A 13784-nucleotide genomic window follows, 5' to 3' on the forward strand; every position below is an offset into this window, starting at 1 on the left:
ATATTTTACAAACAGATTTCTGTAGGGTTTAGAGGTTAGGCTAGTGTTTAATCATGTCTAAGTCCCTTCTAATTTTAAAATTCTATGAGTCTATAGTTTTCCTAACAGTTCTATTAAAGAAGTTATTTCTTCTCACCATTATCGCCAGATTATGTCATTATACATAGATGGAAATTTTAGTATGTTACTGTATGTGCTTAAATGTCACCTTTCAGAATATGCTGCAGTTCACATGAGTCTTCCCCCTATTTGTTCCAGATTGAGACTTTGTCCATTTGTTTCAGACTGAGTTTGACTATACTTGAACAGGACCTATTTTAAGGACCAGTTTTCCTTTACTTGGCAATGTAATAAACAATACAGTAGACAGAATGAATTTTGAAAGCATTCACCAAATGTTACATCTCATATTCAGAAATAACTACTTGTAACCTCAAACTCCCTATGTTAAACTATGGTAATTTATTGAAATGCAAACAGTTAGTATACATGCTGCTTGCTCAGTTCTCTCCAAATAGGGATTTACGTTTGTTAGGAAAAGAATGTAACTCCAGGTTAAATCATAATAGTAAGATGCTAAGTAATTAGGATTGCTACTTTTACAATTCAGTGTTGGATTCTTGACTGTGGGAATACACACGTACACACCCACACACATACACACATACACACCCACACACACTTCCTTTTATGTAGATGACAATTTACATAGATTTATACTTTGCGAGATGTTTACCCATATATCCTCCAGGAATTGCTAGTGAGATGGAATGTAAAAACAAACTACTTGGAGATTTCATGGGTTTCCAAACCAGGGATGAGATTCATGAATAACTAGAGAAAGTCTTCTGATTCATTAGAGCTAGTTCTAAATGTTATCAGACAACATAAGGTCAAGTAATCTTTTGATCATAATTTTCTATTTTTGAAATACTGGTTCATAAAAAATCACGGTATTATCCACTGGCAGGACAGTAGTAAATTACATTGGAATCCACATCTACAAAAGACACTTCTGAATGTCATTGTTTCAGATTTTTAATACTGCCTTAAAAAGGCCTGTTACTCTTCAACTATCTCAGTATACTTTTAAATATAAAATAATTATAATTGGAACAGTTATTGTAAATCTAAGTAGATAATTCCTAAGGCAGTATTTGTTTAATCAGAACATATTTTCATTTCAAATATATAACTAAAACTTCTCACAAAGTCAGAACACAACTCATAGTTTGAACAGAAACTTCAGTGTTTAAATCTCAACATTCAGTAAAATAAACACTACACATTAAGTTCCTCTGGAATACAAATCACTCATTTAAGTAAATGGGATATAATTTCTAACTTGTGTTAAAAGTGAAGAAATCCTTTTTTATGTGAAGACTTGACCAAAATCAATTAGTCCTATTACGGTACAAATCAAACTCTACTGACACAACACATTTATTAGAGATTTGGATACGGATATAACTACAGTTGGAAACTAGATGCTCCTTAGCTTGGGGGTAGTGAAAGAAAAAGGCATACTATGGATCAGGCCCCCGTTTTTATTACTTTATTAACAACAATGCTTACTTTATTTAATGAAGAATGTCTCTTCCACTGGAAATACACTTCTAATTTAATAATGCTAGACAGTGGGGAAAAAAAAGATGGACCCACTTTTTAAAAAATTCATCCTTTATAAAGTTATGTAACAATATTGATTAGGTATAGAATGATTCTTCATTTTATGCTCTGAAGACAAGCAATTTTTTTAAGTATTGACTTGTCAATTTATCTTTGACAAGTGATTAAGAAAGATAAACAAATCTTCTGACTTTACAAATAAGAATATGTGAATAAGAATATATATATTCTGAGAAGTTATGTCCCGTGATCTGACTTATACTTCTGATTTATAATGTAACTAAATTCTTTTAATAAACTGCATTAATTTTACATTTTAAACTTAAATCATCCTTGCTGTACTGTTCTCATTCACTTTACTTTCAATTTTTGCATTTCTATAAATACTCAAAAAACAAAACTCCTCAATTTGAAACCAACTTACATTGGAGTTCTGAGGTTAGATTATAACTTTTAAGATATTTTGTTAAAATGTAAAAACCCTGAAATTACAAACAAAAAATTTACAATTTTACAGTATATATCTAATTTATTTTTTTAAAAAAATATTCTGAATTGTTTTTATACAAGTAATCAAGTGTTATTTTTTCAAATTAAACTCCTTTATAGGCTAGAAGAAGGTATGTGGTTTTGCCCCATTAAAAACCAATACAAATATCATTTTTTTTATGCTGGCACTTCAACTATTTCAAAGTAGTCATTTGGTAGAATCACATAACCTCTCTCTGATATGTCGTCTTTCTCCTTCTGGAAGTGAACAACCTCCTTTAATTTTTCAAGTTGTCGTTCTTGTCTTCTGCATCGCTGCTGTGCGGTCTTAAGCTTCTTGCGGAGTTTTTCAACTTGTTGTTCTAGCTGATGAATCCTTTTTCTCTGGTGCATTGTATCCTCCACAGTATAGTTGTGGTCACAGAAAACTGAGAGATTATCGGGGGTCTGAAGGGGAGGCATTAGCAATCCAATAGCAGCATCAACCTGGGAAATGGGAGGTGTTAAAGGAGGCGGGGGAAGCTGTTCTTGTGGCTCCAGAAGATCTTCCTTCTACAACGATAATGAAGAGTATGTTCAAGTTTAGTAACTACAAATAACAGTTTAAAAGAATCTACCCAGGGTGCCTGGGTGGCTCAGTTGGTTAAGCGTCCGAATTCAGCTCAGGTCATGATCTTATGGTTCGTGGGTTTGAGCCCTGCAACGAGCTCTGTGCTGGCAGCTGGGAGCCTGGAGCCTGCTTCGGACTCTGTGTCTCTCTCTGTCTCTCTGCCCCTGCCCCACACATGCTTTGTCTTCTCTCTCTCTCAAAAATAAATCAACATTAAATAAATAAATAAATACATACATAAATACATAAATAAATAAATGAATCCACCTGTGGAATTTAAGAATGACTTTTTACAAACTGGACAACCTAGAAGAAATAGATATGTTTCCAGAAACATACAGCCTTCCAAGAACAAATCAGAAGAAACAGAAAATCTGAAAAGACCAATCATTAGTGACAAAATTGAAAAGGTAATCAAAAAATTCCCAAAAGACAAAAGTCCAGGACCAGATGGCTTCACAGGTGAATTCTATCAAATACTTAAAGAGTTAATATCTATTCTCCTCAAACTATTCCAAAAAATACAAGAGAAAGAAAAGCTTCCAAATACATTCTATAAGGCCAGCATTACCCTGATATCAAAATCAAAGACACTACAACAAAAGAAAACTATAGGGACAATATCCCTGATGAACACAGATGCAAAAATCCTCAATAAAATGAGCATATTAGATAATACACTAAATATTCAATATACATTAAAAGGATCATTCACCAAGATCAAGTGGAATTTATTCCAGGGATGCAAGGATGGTTCAATATTCATAAATCAATGTGAAACACTACATCATCAAAATAAAGGATAAACCCATATGATCATTTAGGGGTGCCTGTGTGGCTCAGTTGGTTGAGCGTGTGACTTGACTTCAGCTCAGGTCATGATCCCAGGGTCAAGGGATCAAGCCCTGCATCCGGCTCTGTGCTGAGCGTGGAGCCTGCTTAAGATTCATTCTCTCTCTCTCTCTCTCTCTCTCTCTCTCTCTCTCTCTCTCCCTCTGTCCCTGTCACCCTGCTCATGCTCTCCCTCTCTAAAATAAAATAAAATAAAATAAAATAAAATAAAATAAAATAAAATCATATGATCATCTCCATAAATGCAAAAACAGCACTGGACAGAATTCAATATCCATTCATGATAAAAAGTCTCAATAAAGTTGCTTTAGAGGGAACATACCTCAGGGCAACTGGGTGGGTCAGCTGGTTAAGCATCCCACTCTTTGTTTCATATCAGGTCATGATCTCACAGTTCATGAGTTTGAGTCCCACATTGGGCTCCAGGCTGACAGTGTGGAACCTGCTTGAGTCTCTCTCTCCCTCTCTCTGCCCCTCCCCTACTCACTCTGTCTCTCGCAAAATAAATAAGTTAATTTAAAAAAAAAAGAGGGAACATACTTCAAAATAATAAAGGCCATATATGAAAACATACAGTTGCTATCACACTCAGTGGTGAAAAACTGAGAGCTTTTCCTCCAAGATCAGAAACAAGACAAGATGTCCACTCTTGCTACTTTCATTCAACATAGTACTGGAAGTGCTTGCCATTGCAATCAAGCAAGAAAAACAAAAGGCATCTAAACTGATTAGAAAGAAGTAAAATTGTCACTATTTGCAGATGGCATGATAATACATACAGGAAACCCTAAAAACTCCAACAGAATACTACTAGGAATAATAAATGAATCCAGTAAAGTTGCAGAATACAAAATTAATATATGAAATCAGTCGTTTCTATACACTAATAATGAAGTAGCAGAAAGAGAAATTAAGACAACAATTCCATTTATAATTACACCAAAAAGAATTAAATATCTAGGAATGAATTTAACCAAGAGGGTGAAAGACCTGTACTCTGAAAACTATAAAACACTGATATAACAAATTGAAGATGATGCAAATAAATGGGAAGATATACCATTCTCATGGATTGGATGAAGTAACATTGTTACAATGTTTATACTACCCAAAGCAATCTACAGAGTCAATGCAATCCCTATGAAAATACTGACAGCATTTTTCACAGAACTAGAACAGATAATCTTAGAATTTGTATGGAACCACTAAAGACCCTGAATAACAAAGCATGCCTAAGAAAGAACAAAGCAGGAGGTATCACAATCCCAGTGTTCAAGATATACTACAAAGCTGTAGTAATCAAAACAGTACAGTACTGGCACAAAAACAGACACATTGATCAATGGAACAGAACAGAGAGCTCAGAAATAAACCCATGATTACATGGTCAATTAATCTACAACAAAGAGAATAAGAATATATAATGGGGAAAAGACAGACTCTTCAATAAATGGTGCTGGAGAAATTGCACAGTTACATGAAAAAAAAAATGAAACTAGACCATTTTCTTATGCCATACACAAAACTAAATTCAAAATGGATTAAAGACCTAAGTGTGAGACCTTAAACTATAAAAATCCTAGAAGAAAACATAGGCAGTAGTTTCTTTCACATCAGCCTTAGCAACATTTTTCTTTTCTTTTTTAATTTTTATGTTTATTTATTTTTGAGAGAGAGAGAGACAGAGAGAGCGGGGGAGGGACAGAGAGATGGGGGGACACAGAATCTGAAGCAGGATCCAGGCTCTGAGCTGCCAGCACAGAGCCTGCCGCAGGGCTTGAACTCACCAACCAGTGAGATCATGACCTGAGCCGAAGTCAGACATTTAACCACCTAGGTGCCCCAGCAACATTTTTCTAGATACGTCTCCTCAGGCAAGGGAAACAAAAGCAAAACAAACAATGGGAATTAAACCAAAAGCTTCTGCACAGTGAAGGAAATCACCAACAAAATTAAAATGCAACCTACTGAATATGAAAAGATATCTGCAAATGATATATCTGATAAGGAGCTAATAATCAAAATATATAAAGAACTTATACAAGGCGCATCTGAGTGGTTCAGTTGGTTAAGCGTCTGACTCTTGATTTTGGCTTAGGTCATGATCTCACAGTGGGATCGAGCCTGTCAGGCTCTGCACTGACAGTATGGAGCCTGCTTGGGATTCTCTTTCTGCCCTTTCCCCACTCATGTGCTCTCCCTTTTTCTCTCTCAAAATAAATAAATAAACTTAAAAAAAAAAAAAAGAAAAAAGAATTAAAAAAAACCTTATACAACACCAAACAAACAATCCAATTAAAAAATGGGCAGAGGACATGAATAGACATTTTCCAAAGACATACAGATGGCCAACAGACACATGGAAAGATGCTCAACATCACTAATCATTGGGGAAATGAAAATCAAAACCACAATGAGTTATCACTGTATCTGCCAGAGTGACTATTATCAAAAGACAAGAAATAACAAGTGTGGAGAAAAGGGAACCCTTATGTACTGTTGGTGAGAATGCAAACGGATGCAGCAACTGTGGAAAACAGCATGGCATTTTCTCAAAAACTTAAAAATAGAATTACCATATGATCCAATAATTCCACTACTGGGTATTTACCCAAAGAAAATGAAAACACTAATTTGAAAAGATATATGCACCCCTATGTTTACTGCATAAACATATTTTTTTTACAATAGCCCAGATATGAAAGCAACCCAAATGTCCATTAATAGATGAATGGATATAGAAAATGTGTGTGTTTACATATATATCTATACATACATATATATGTACACCCACACACCCATATGCACAATACAATATTACTCACTGTAAAAAAGAATGAGATCTTGCCATTTTGTGACAACATGCATGGACCTAGAGGGTATTATGCTAAGTGAAACAATTCAGATAAAGATAAATACCATGTGATTCCACTTATATGTGAAATCTAAAAAACAAATGAAAAAAAAAACAAACAAAAGAGCAGAAACAGATCCATAAATACAGAGAACAAAGTGATGGTTGCCTGAGCGGAGGGGATGGGGGAATGGGCAAAAGGGTAGAGGCGAGTGGGGAGATACAGGCTTCCAGTTATGGAATGAACAAGTCGCAAGTATGAAAGGTACAGCATAGGGACAATGGACAGTGGTATTTTAATAGCCTTGTATGGTGACCGATGGCACTTGTGGTGAGTGTAGCATAATATATAGATCAGTCTACTTAGTATGCTTACATTTGAAACTAATGTAACATCATCATGTGTCAACTACACTTGGATTAAAAACAAAAGAATACTAGATTTTTATAAATCCTTGATATGGAAATATTCTAAAATAAGAAAAAAATTTAAGTTCTAATAATTACACTTTTCCACCTGGAGTAGAAATGGGATCCAAGAAAGAGAAAGAATGACTGGTGAGATTTAATAAAATACTAAGCACTTAAAACTGAGGGGGAAAAACTTTGAAACTGAACTGTCACTGATAAAGGAAACCCAAAACTTACTAACATATATGTAGGGGTAGAAAGTGATCTTCAAGTAAGTTACAAAACTAAATTGACTTTCTTAGTGTGACGATGTTTAACTTTTAATAAACTGCATTTTGTATTTTTAAATAGTGTATCATTGTTAACAGTGGTTATGTACAAGTGATGGCTTCCAGGTAACATTTATTTTCTTAACACTGATCTGAATTTTCCACAATAAAAACAAATTAATTTTATAAATAGAAAACCCAGTATTTTAAAACACATATTACCTTGTCATGTGGCTCAGTACAGAGAAATATCGTGGGCACTGCATTCTCTTTCAGCAACTTGTTGTTGCACTCCCTCTTAAAGCAGTCTGGAGTAAAGTGTTCTGAACAAATACTGCTATACTTGGTGGGTTTAAAGTTTTTTCTTCTGACAGCTGCCTCCCATTTTTTACAAAGACTGGGTCTTGTAAGAGGAAACCTAAGAAGAAGAGATAATTCAGTTCTCTGACTTTATTTTAAAAGAAAAAAAAAGGCACATCTCGACTTTCCTGCTTAGAAAAAAAACTATCTTACATTGGCATTAACAAACTAAGGGGTATTTGATTAAAACACTAGCTCTGCTATCTTTTCTTTTCTTTTTTTTTTTTTTTGACAGTTTTTAGTTGTGCTTTTATTCACCTTAGTTAAAAATGTACTTGTTTTAAAGATCCTATAAATAAAGTGACCATCCACTAATGTGGGATGTAAACCACCCCTCCCAGCATGGAATTTTTGTTTTTTTTAAAAGCAGTATTTGTTAGGGGTGCCTGGGTGGCTCAGTGGGTTAAGCACCTGACTTTGGCTCAGGTCATGATCTTAGGGTTAGGGAGTTCGAGCCCAGTGTCAGGCTCTTTGCTGACAGCTCAGAGCCTGGAGCCCACCTCAGATTCTGTCTTCCTCTCTCTCCGCCCCTTCCCTGCTCGCATTCTATCTCTCTCTCTCTCAAAGATAAATAAGCATTTTAAAAAATTAAAAACAAAAAGAAATACTGCTTTAAAAATAATTTTTTTAAATGTTTTTATTTGTTTTTGACAGAGAGAGAGAGAGAGCGAGCATGAGTTGGGAAGGGACAGAGAGACAGAGAGGCAGACACAGAATCTGAAGCATGCTCCAGGCTCTGAGCTGTCAGCACAGAGTCCGACGCAGGGCGCAGACTCGGGGCTCAAACTTGTGACATACGAGATCATGCCCTGAGCCAAAGTCACACGTTTAATCAACTGAGCCACCCAGGCGCCCCCAAAAAGCAGTATTTTTTATAGGAATCTTTTGATCACAGAGTAGTTACGAGAATGTCAGATACAATGATGTATACAATTTGAACAAGATAGGCTGATAAAAATTTACAAAATGTAAAAAGATGCATATTAAAAGTTAGCCATGCAATGGGAGGAGGAGATGATGGGAGGTCGGGGGTCAAGAGAAATATGTAGTAATATTGCTTGTCTCTCTCTGTTACAGTAAATGACTTTCACTAATTGATACAGATATTACACACACATCTAAATACACAAAGATAAATCATGTAGCTCCTCTCTCATTTATTAATGTTTAACTTTTTATGTCAAAGACACTAAGAGTTTCAAGTAAAATACATACTATGGGGTGAATTTGTTACTAATTTTTTTTAACCAATAAAAATAAAATTGCATGTTTATATCTACATACTGCAAAAAAGGTTTTAGTTCTCTTAGGATCAGTCTGACATAATGAATTAATCAAATCATAGTCAAATCATAATGATAAATACAAGATTTTATGTATGTATGTATGTATGTATGTACGTATGTATGTATGTTTGGAGAAGACTGGAACTGAAATGGGGTGGTCTATTAGTGTCATGAACTTGGATATCCAAGTTTCTCCCCAGGTTTGGGAAGTCTTTATTTTTTAATTTTTAAAATTTGTATTTATTTTAGTCTTCCAATTTGTTTTTAATTCCAGCATACGAATATTATTTATCTGAATTTACCTTGAACTCAACTGGAATATGTCTCTTAGGCCCAAATAAGGAGGGTTAAGAAGAGTTTAAATTTATTGTGATTTTACTTTTCCAAGTCAAGTATTTAGTGAACTGGGGAGACTGGAAAGAAGCCAAAAGATGTTTCAACTATATGTTCCAGTTTCTCTTCCATGTAAGGTATGCTACAGCCTGACTCTGCTATATTCTGAAGACCTAACCAATCCTGGGACAGTTCTTCTCTTTGCCCAGCATAGTTGCCGCCACTGGGCCACTGTGTAGAAACTGGGAAAATAAGTACTCCTAGAAGATCCTGCTGGAAATGGCCTACAGAAATACAAACTATGTTAGCAATTACTGGTACAATTCAGCACCTTGGGCCTCCTGTCTCAAGGACTACAATGCTCGGGCTGTTTATGAGATTCTGTCAAGGTATTCCCATCTACTCTCAAAAAACCGTTCTTTATAGGTAAGAATGGGAGGCAGATCAGCCCTTCTTCTGATTCAATCAATTGTTTGACAGCCAGAAGAAACTATTTCTGATGTGTGAATGCCATCCCTTAGTTTCCAGTACCAATGAAAGGTTTTCCATATTTTTAGATTTCTTTAGATTTTAGATCCTTGCATATTAAGAGGACTTTGTCTTACTTAGCCTTGTAACCCCAGCAGCTTGCAGTGTTTGGCATAAATTAGAAATGTGGTTGTGGGGAGCAAACTGTATGTAACCATGTCACCATCTTCTGACTTATTCCAACACTTTCAAAGAACCGGAAGTCAATTCATCAGCTTTCAGAAATTCCAATAAATCAATTAAGTAATACCAGGAAATACTGAAGTAAATCTTGCAAGTGTTAGTGTTCTAGCTCCTCCTGGAGGTGGGGGGCCAGGGATGTTGGTGGTGGTGGTACATCAACACTCAAGATCTTTCTATGCTGCAAAGCACTCATTTCTATAGGGTCCCTCTCATATGAAACATAAAAATGCATCTACGCTCTGTTAAACACAAAACGAATCCCACCAAAAATTGAAGGAATACTTAATTTTGCTTTTGTAATTATTTACCTATGAATAATTCCTATAATTGACCACTGGTTCTAGTTTCTTAGCTACCATCTATTCAGGGTGGGGAATTTTCGCAAAACAAAGTAACGTAAATGTAATAAAATTTGTATTTGGCTGAATAAAAATACCATCGTGTCAAATTTTGCAGACATCTGATTATCAGTAAATCGTTTCCATTTTGCAGTTTTCTCTTCGTATTTTCAAAAGAACATTTTCCCCTCTAGGCCTCTAACTGCAGCGCTTTTTGGATAAAACAGCCCTGAAAGTTGTGGGGCAGGTTCTTTTCCAAGGGCTTCCTATAGGTGCCCATAAGAACTCATATTGACCTTTATTATGACACTTCATTATGACCTGTGTTATTATCGTCCAAGTTATCGTTATTGTCCGCTGAAAACATTAAGTATTCATCCTGGTAGTACCAGAAGCTTTCTCTAAAACTTAGGGGTCCTTAAAAGTTAGTTCCTAGAAACTGGGTGAAGACATCCTCCCTGAAATTCTGGCCAAAATCAATCCTTAATTTCTGTGATGCCGGCCTCCCATCCACAGCAAGAACGAAAAAGAGTGACTTCGGGATTTTAAAGGTTTTTGTTTCTATTTCAAATTTACTTCTAAGGCGTTATTACCACCTGGTTTCTCTATTACCCCAGGAGTGAAATCCAGATGCCTCTCGGCTTGGAGGACCTCACGACCTGCGCTGGGCCGTGAGACACAGCTCCGAGGTCCCGAACACTCCAACCGCAGGAGGCGGGCGAACCTCACCCAAGGGTTCCAACCCTCGAGCACGAGAAACGGTCGCCACGGCGACCTGCGCCGAGAACGCGCAGCCCAGGGCGACATTGCATGAACTTCTACCAGAGGCGGGCACACCCACCGCTCGCGGCCGGGACGGACTGTGAGGAAGATCCGGTCGTGCCCCGCCCCTGTCCCGCCCCCCTTATTAGTCTCGCGCGGACACGCGCCTGGCTCCGCCCCCGAGCCTAACCGGCCGCGCGCCCCCAGCCCCAGCTGGGGCCAGCCCCGCGAGAGGCGCAGGGTACTTACTTGTGGAAAGAAACGGGCTTATCCTTATCATATCGGTTCTTGCAGCCGTAGGCGGAACAGGACTGCACCATCCTTCCGGTTTTCAGTCACTTCACTTCTGCCTCTCCAGCAGGCAGGAGAAGCTATCAGTGTCGCCGCGCTGGGCTTTGACACCCTCGCTTCTTGTGTAGCTTTGGTCACCAGATACAGTGATGATAACCTCTTTCGGGTTGACTAATGTGCCCGTTTTGTTGTTTGCATTAGCAGAAGAACCACAGCCATCGCCCGTCTCCCATCTCCAAGATGGCGGAGGCAGCTTCAACCTCACCTCTCGCGAGGAGTTTGTCCCACTGTCTCTGATTAGCCCCGAGGTCAGAGGTAACGTTCCTTGGGAAGCAGGCCATTGGCTAAAGCCCGGCGTTGCGGAAGTGGGTGGGGCCTCCTAGCTTCCGGAAAGGAGAAAGGAGGTGCTTGGGCGAAGGGAGACTTGCGTGCGGAGGAGTGGCGAGGGGCGAGCAGCGTGATTGTAGGGCCAGGTTTTGCAACGTGTTGGGTTTTCTTGTGTAATATTTTCTGGGACGGTTTAGGGTGAGGAACAGTACGGACTTTGGATCTGGTGGCCTAAAGGAGGACAGATGTAAAACTGAGGTCGTTGGGTAATTCTTCCCATTTCTTTAAAAGGGCAGCCACAGATGGTATATGATTTGTGAAACTTTGTGGATCCCTTTCCCATATCGCCAGTCTTCATCCCATTACCTGTCGTTCAGGTATCACAGGCTTTGTGAGAACTCAGCTGCCAGAATTTTAACAATGAGAAAACATTCATTCTCACTTCTGAAGGCTTTCATTGCTGTAATGATCTCCAGGTGCTGTGTTGGAACTCTAGAACTGGTGCAAGCTATTTTCACACCATTTGCCTCCTGTTGCGTGCCCTTCCTCTTTATGCAGATCAGAGTCTGGAAATCCGGATAGCGGGATGTTGACAAATTCCAGTGCTCTATTAAACTTTTTTCTCCCTCCCCCCACCCCCGCCAAATCTTGTTGCTTCCCCAGGGTTCCATCCTCTGTCTTCCTCTCACTCAACACCCTGCTGCTTGAATTCAATAAAATGCTATAATCTACCAAGTCGTCTATTTCTTATGTAAATTTTTCTGCCTTCGGATTATTGTCTGAATTATCTATTCAGTTGCTTAAACCGGAACCTTAGTTTTCTCACCCTCTACATCCGTTTGATGACGAGGATAATATAGAATAAGTAAATAGTTATTAAATCCATCCCTTTCCGTCTCTCTTACTGTTCTTGATCAGGCCCTCATGGCCTCTTACCCTCAAAGGCAGTAATTTCCTCCATGGTTTGCTGTGCAGGAAGTATCAGAATGTGATAAGTGCTTGTGAACTGAAGTCTATTTTAAGAGTTCACTGAAATTCTTTACTCATCAGTTGATTCCCACAAATATTTACTGAACACTTGTTTTATGCACAAAGGGCTTGAGATACATTAGTGAACAAGACAAAGATTTCTGCCCTCATGAAGCTAATAGTCTAGTGGGGGTTGGAGGAGGCAGAGAAGTCTGACCATATAAAATGTAAGGTGAAGGGGGCTAGGTGGCGATGAGGGGATTGCAATTTAAATACAATGGATGGGACAGGCCTAATAGAAGAAGGGACTATTGAGCAAAGATGTGGAATGGGTAAGAGTTAGCTCTGAGGACATCTGGGGGAAGGGCCTTGCAGGCAGAGGGAATGGCTAAGGCAAAACTCCTGAGGCTCAGTGTCCCCAGCCTATACAAAGAACAGTAAAGGGTCAGTGTGGCTGGAGCAGAGTGAGCTAGGGGGACAAATATAAGGTCAGAGGAAACAGGATGCAGTCCTATGGGGACTTGTACGCGAGGGTAATAAGGCTTTGACTTTTACTCTGAGATGGAGAACATGCTTTAAGCAGAGGAGTAGTGACCCAGTCTTTTAAAACGATCACTCTACTGTGTTGTATATAGATATCAGGGGGCAACTTAGAGGCGAGGACACTGGTAGGCAGGCTTCTGTAGTAACCTAGGTGAGAGATGATGGTGGCTTACACCTGGGTGGTAACAGTGAAGGAGTAAGAAGTGATCTTGTTATCTCTTCCTTATTCCCTTCCATTTCTTTATTAACCTTTATTTATTGAGTACCTATTATGGTGGCAGGCATTATGCTAGGTCTGGGAATATACTGGTGAGCAAGACTAACATTACCTATCTTCATAGAGCTTATCCTAGTGAGGGGAAGCCATACAATAAAAATGTGAATAAAATAACATTGTGCTGAGACGCCTGAATACATTACAATGTTATAAAGGTGAATGAGGTTAGAGGAGGGGTCACTACCTACTTTAGCTGGGGTAGTTAGGTAGTCTTTCTGGGAAGGGAACATTTTACTGAAAACCAAAGAATAGAAAAAAATCTAGTAATGTGAAGAATGAAAATAGGGAGGATGGGAAGAGCATTCTCCAGACAGGGAGTGTGTACTGGGGCCTGAGGCAGTTGTGAGTTCAGTATTTCCTGGGAACTGAATGGAGGCTATGGTGTGAGCCAGGGGAAGAAGGGTATAAAATGAGGTTGAAGAAGTAAGTGTCTTGTTAGTTTGGATTTTAAGTGCAGCAGGACGTCAACAAAC

The 13784-nt window shown here is 38.3% G+C and overlaps 2 protein-coding genes and 1 long non-coding RNA gene across 4 annotated transcripts in view; 1 reads left to right on the top strand and 2 right to left on the bottom strand.

Annotated features, from left to right (window-relative positions):
* Positions 1-909: 909 nt before the first annotated feature.
* Positions 910-11235, bottom strand: THAP1 (THAP domain containing 1). The gene is made up of 3 exons (XM_047090835.1): positions 11154-11235; positions 7337-7532; positions 910-2670 (listed from the first exon to the last, which is right to left on the bottom strand). The coding sequence occupies exons 1-3, from the start codon at positions 11222-11224 to the stop codon at positions 2296-2298; spliced, it is 642 nt and encodes a 213-aa protein (XP_046946791.1). The 5' UTR covers positions 11225-11235; the 3' UTR covers positions 910-2295.
* On the top strand, positions 9365-12323 carry LOC124520162 (uncharacterized). 2 transcript variants are annotated; one of them, XR_006964264.1, is made up of 4 exons: positions 9365-9519; positions 10760-11510; positions 11814-11899; positions 11999-12323. It is a non-coding gene; the product is annotated as an uncharacterized LOC124520162 (long non-coding RNA). The 2 variants fall into 2 exon arrangements; XR_006964263.1 differs by having other exon boundaries at positions 10760-11899.
* RNF170 (ring finger protein 170) overlaps positions 11893-13784 on the bottom strand; it is a 52847-nt gene continuing 50955 nt past the window's right edge. Inside the window, exon 7 of the mRNA XM_047090831.1 lies at positions 11893-12088. Coding sequence (XP_046946787.1) covers positions 11903-12088 — 186 coding nt within the window. The 3' untranslated portion in view covers positions 11893-11902. The remainder of the gene's footprint in view (positions 12089-13784) is intronic.

Source organism: Lynx rufus, unplaced genomic scaffold (genome assembly GCF_022079265.1).
Source record: "Lynx rufus isolate CCGP_SWC_20201006 ecotype Redwood Valley unplaced genomic scaffold, mLynRuf1.p SCAF_3, whole genome shotgun sequence".
NCBI classification, from domain to species: Eukaryota; Metazoa; Chordata; class Mammalia; order Carnivora; family Felidae; genus Lynx; species Lynx rufus.

Excerpts from the sequence above, each read along its gene's own strand:
- THAP1 (XM_047090835.1), bottom strand. The coding sequence starts at position 11,224 with ATGGTGCAGTCCTGTTCCGCCTACGGCTGCAAGAACCGATATGATAAG. Across the intron at positions 7,533-11,153 it reads AAGCCCGTTTCTTTCCACAA|GTTTCCTCTTACAAGACCCA; the intron begins GTAAGTACCCTG and ends TCTTCTTCTTAG. Across the intron at positions 2,671-7,336 it reads GTACTGAGCCACATGACAAG|AAGGAAGATCTTCTGGAGCC; the intron begins GTAATATGTGTT and ends TTATCGTTGTAG.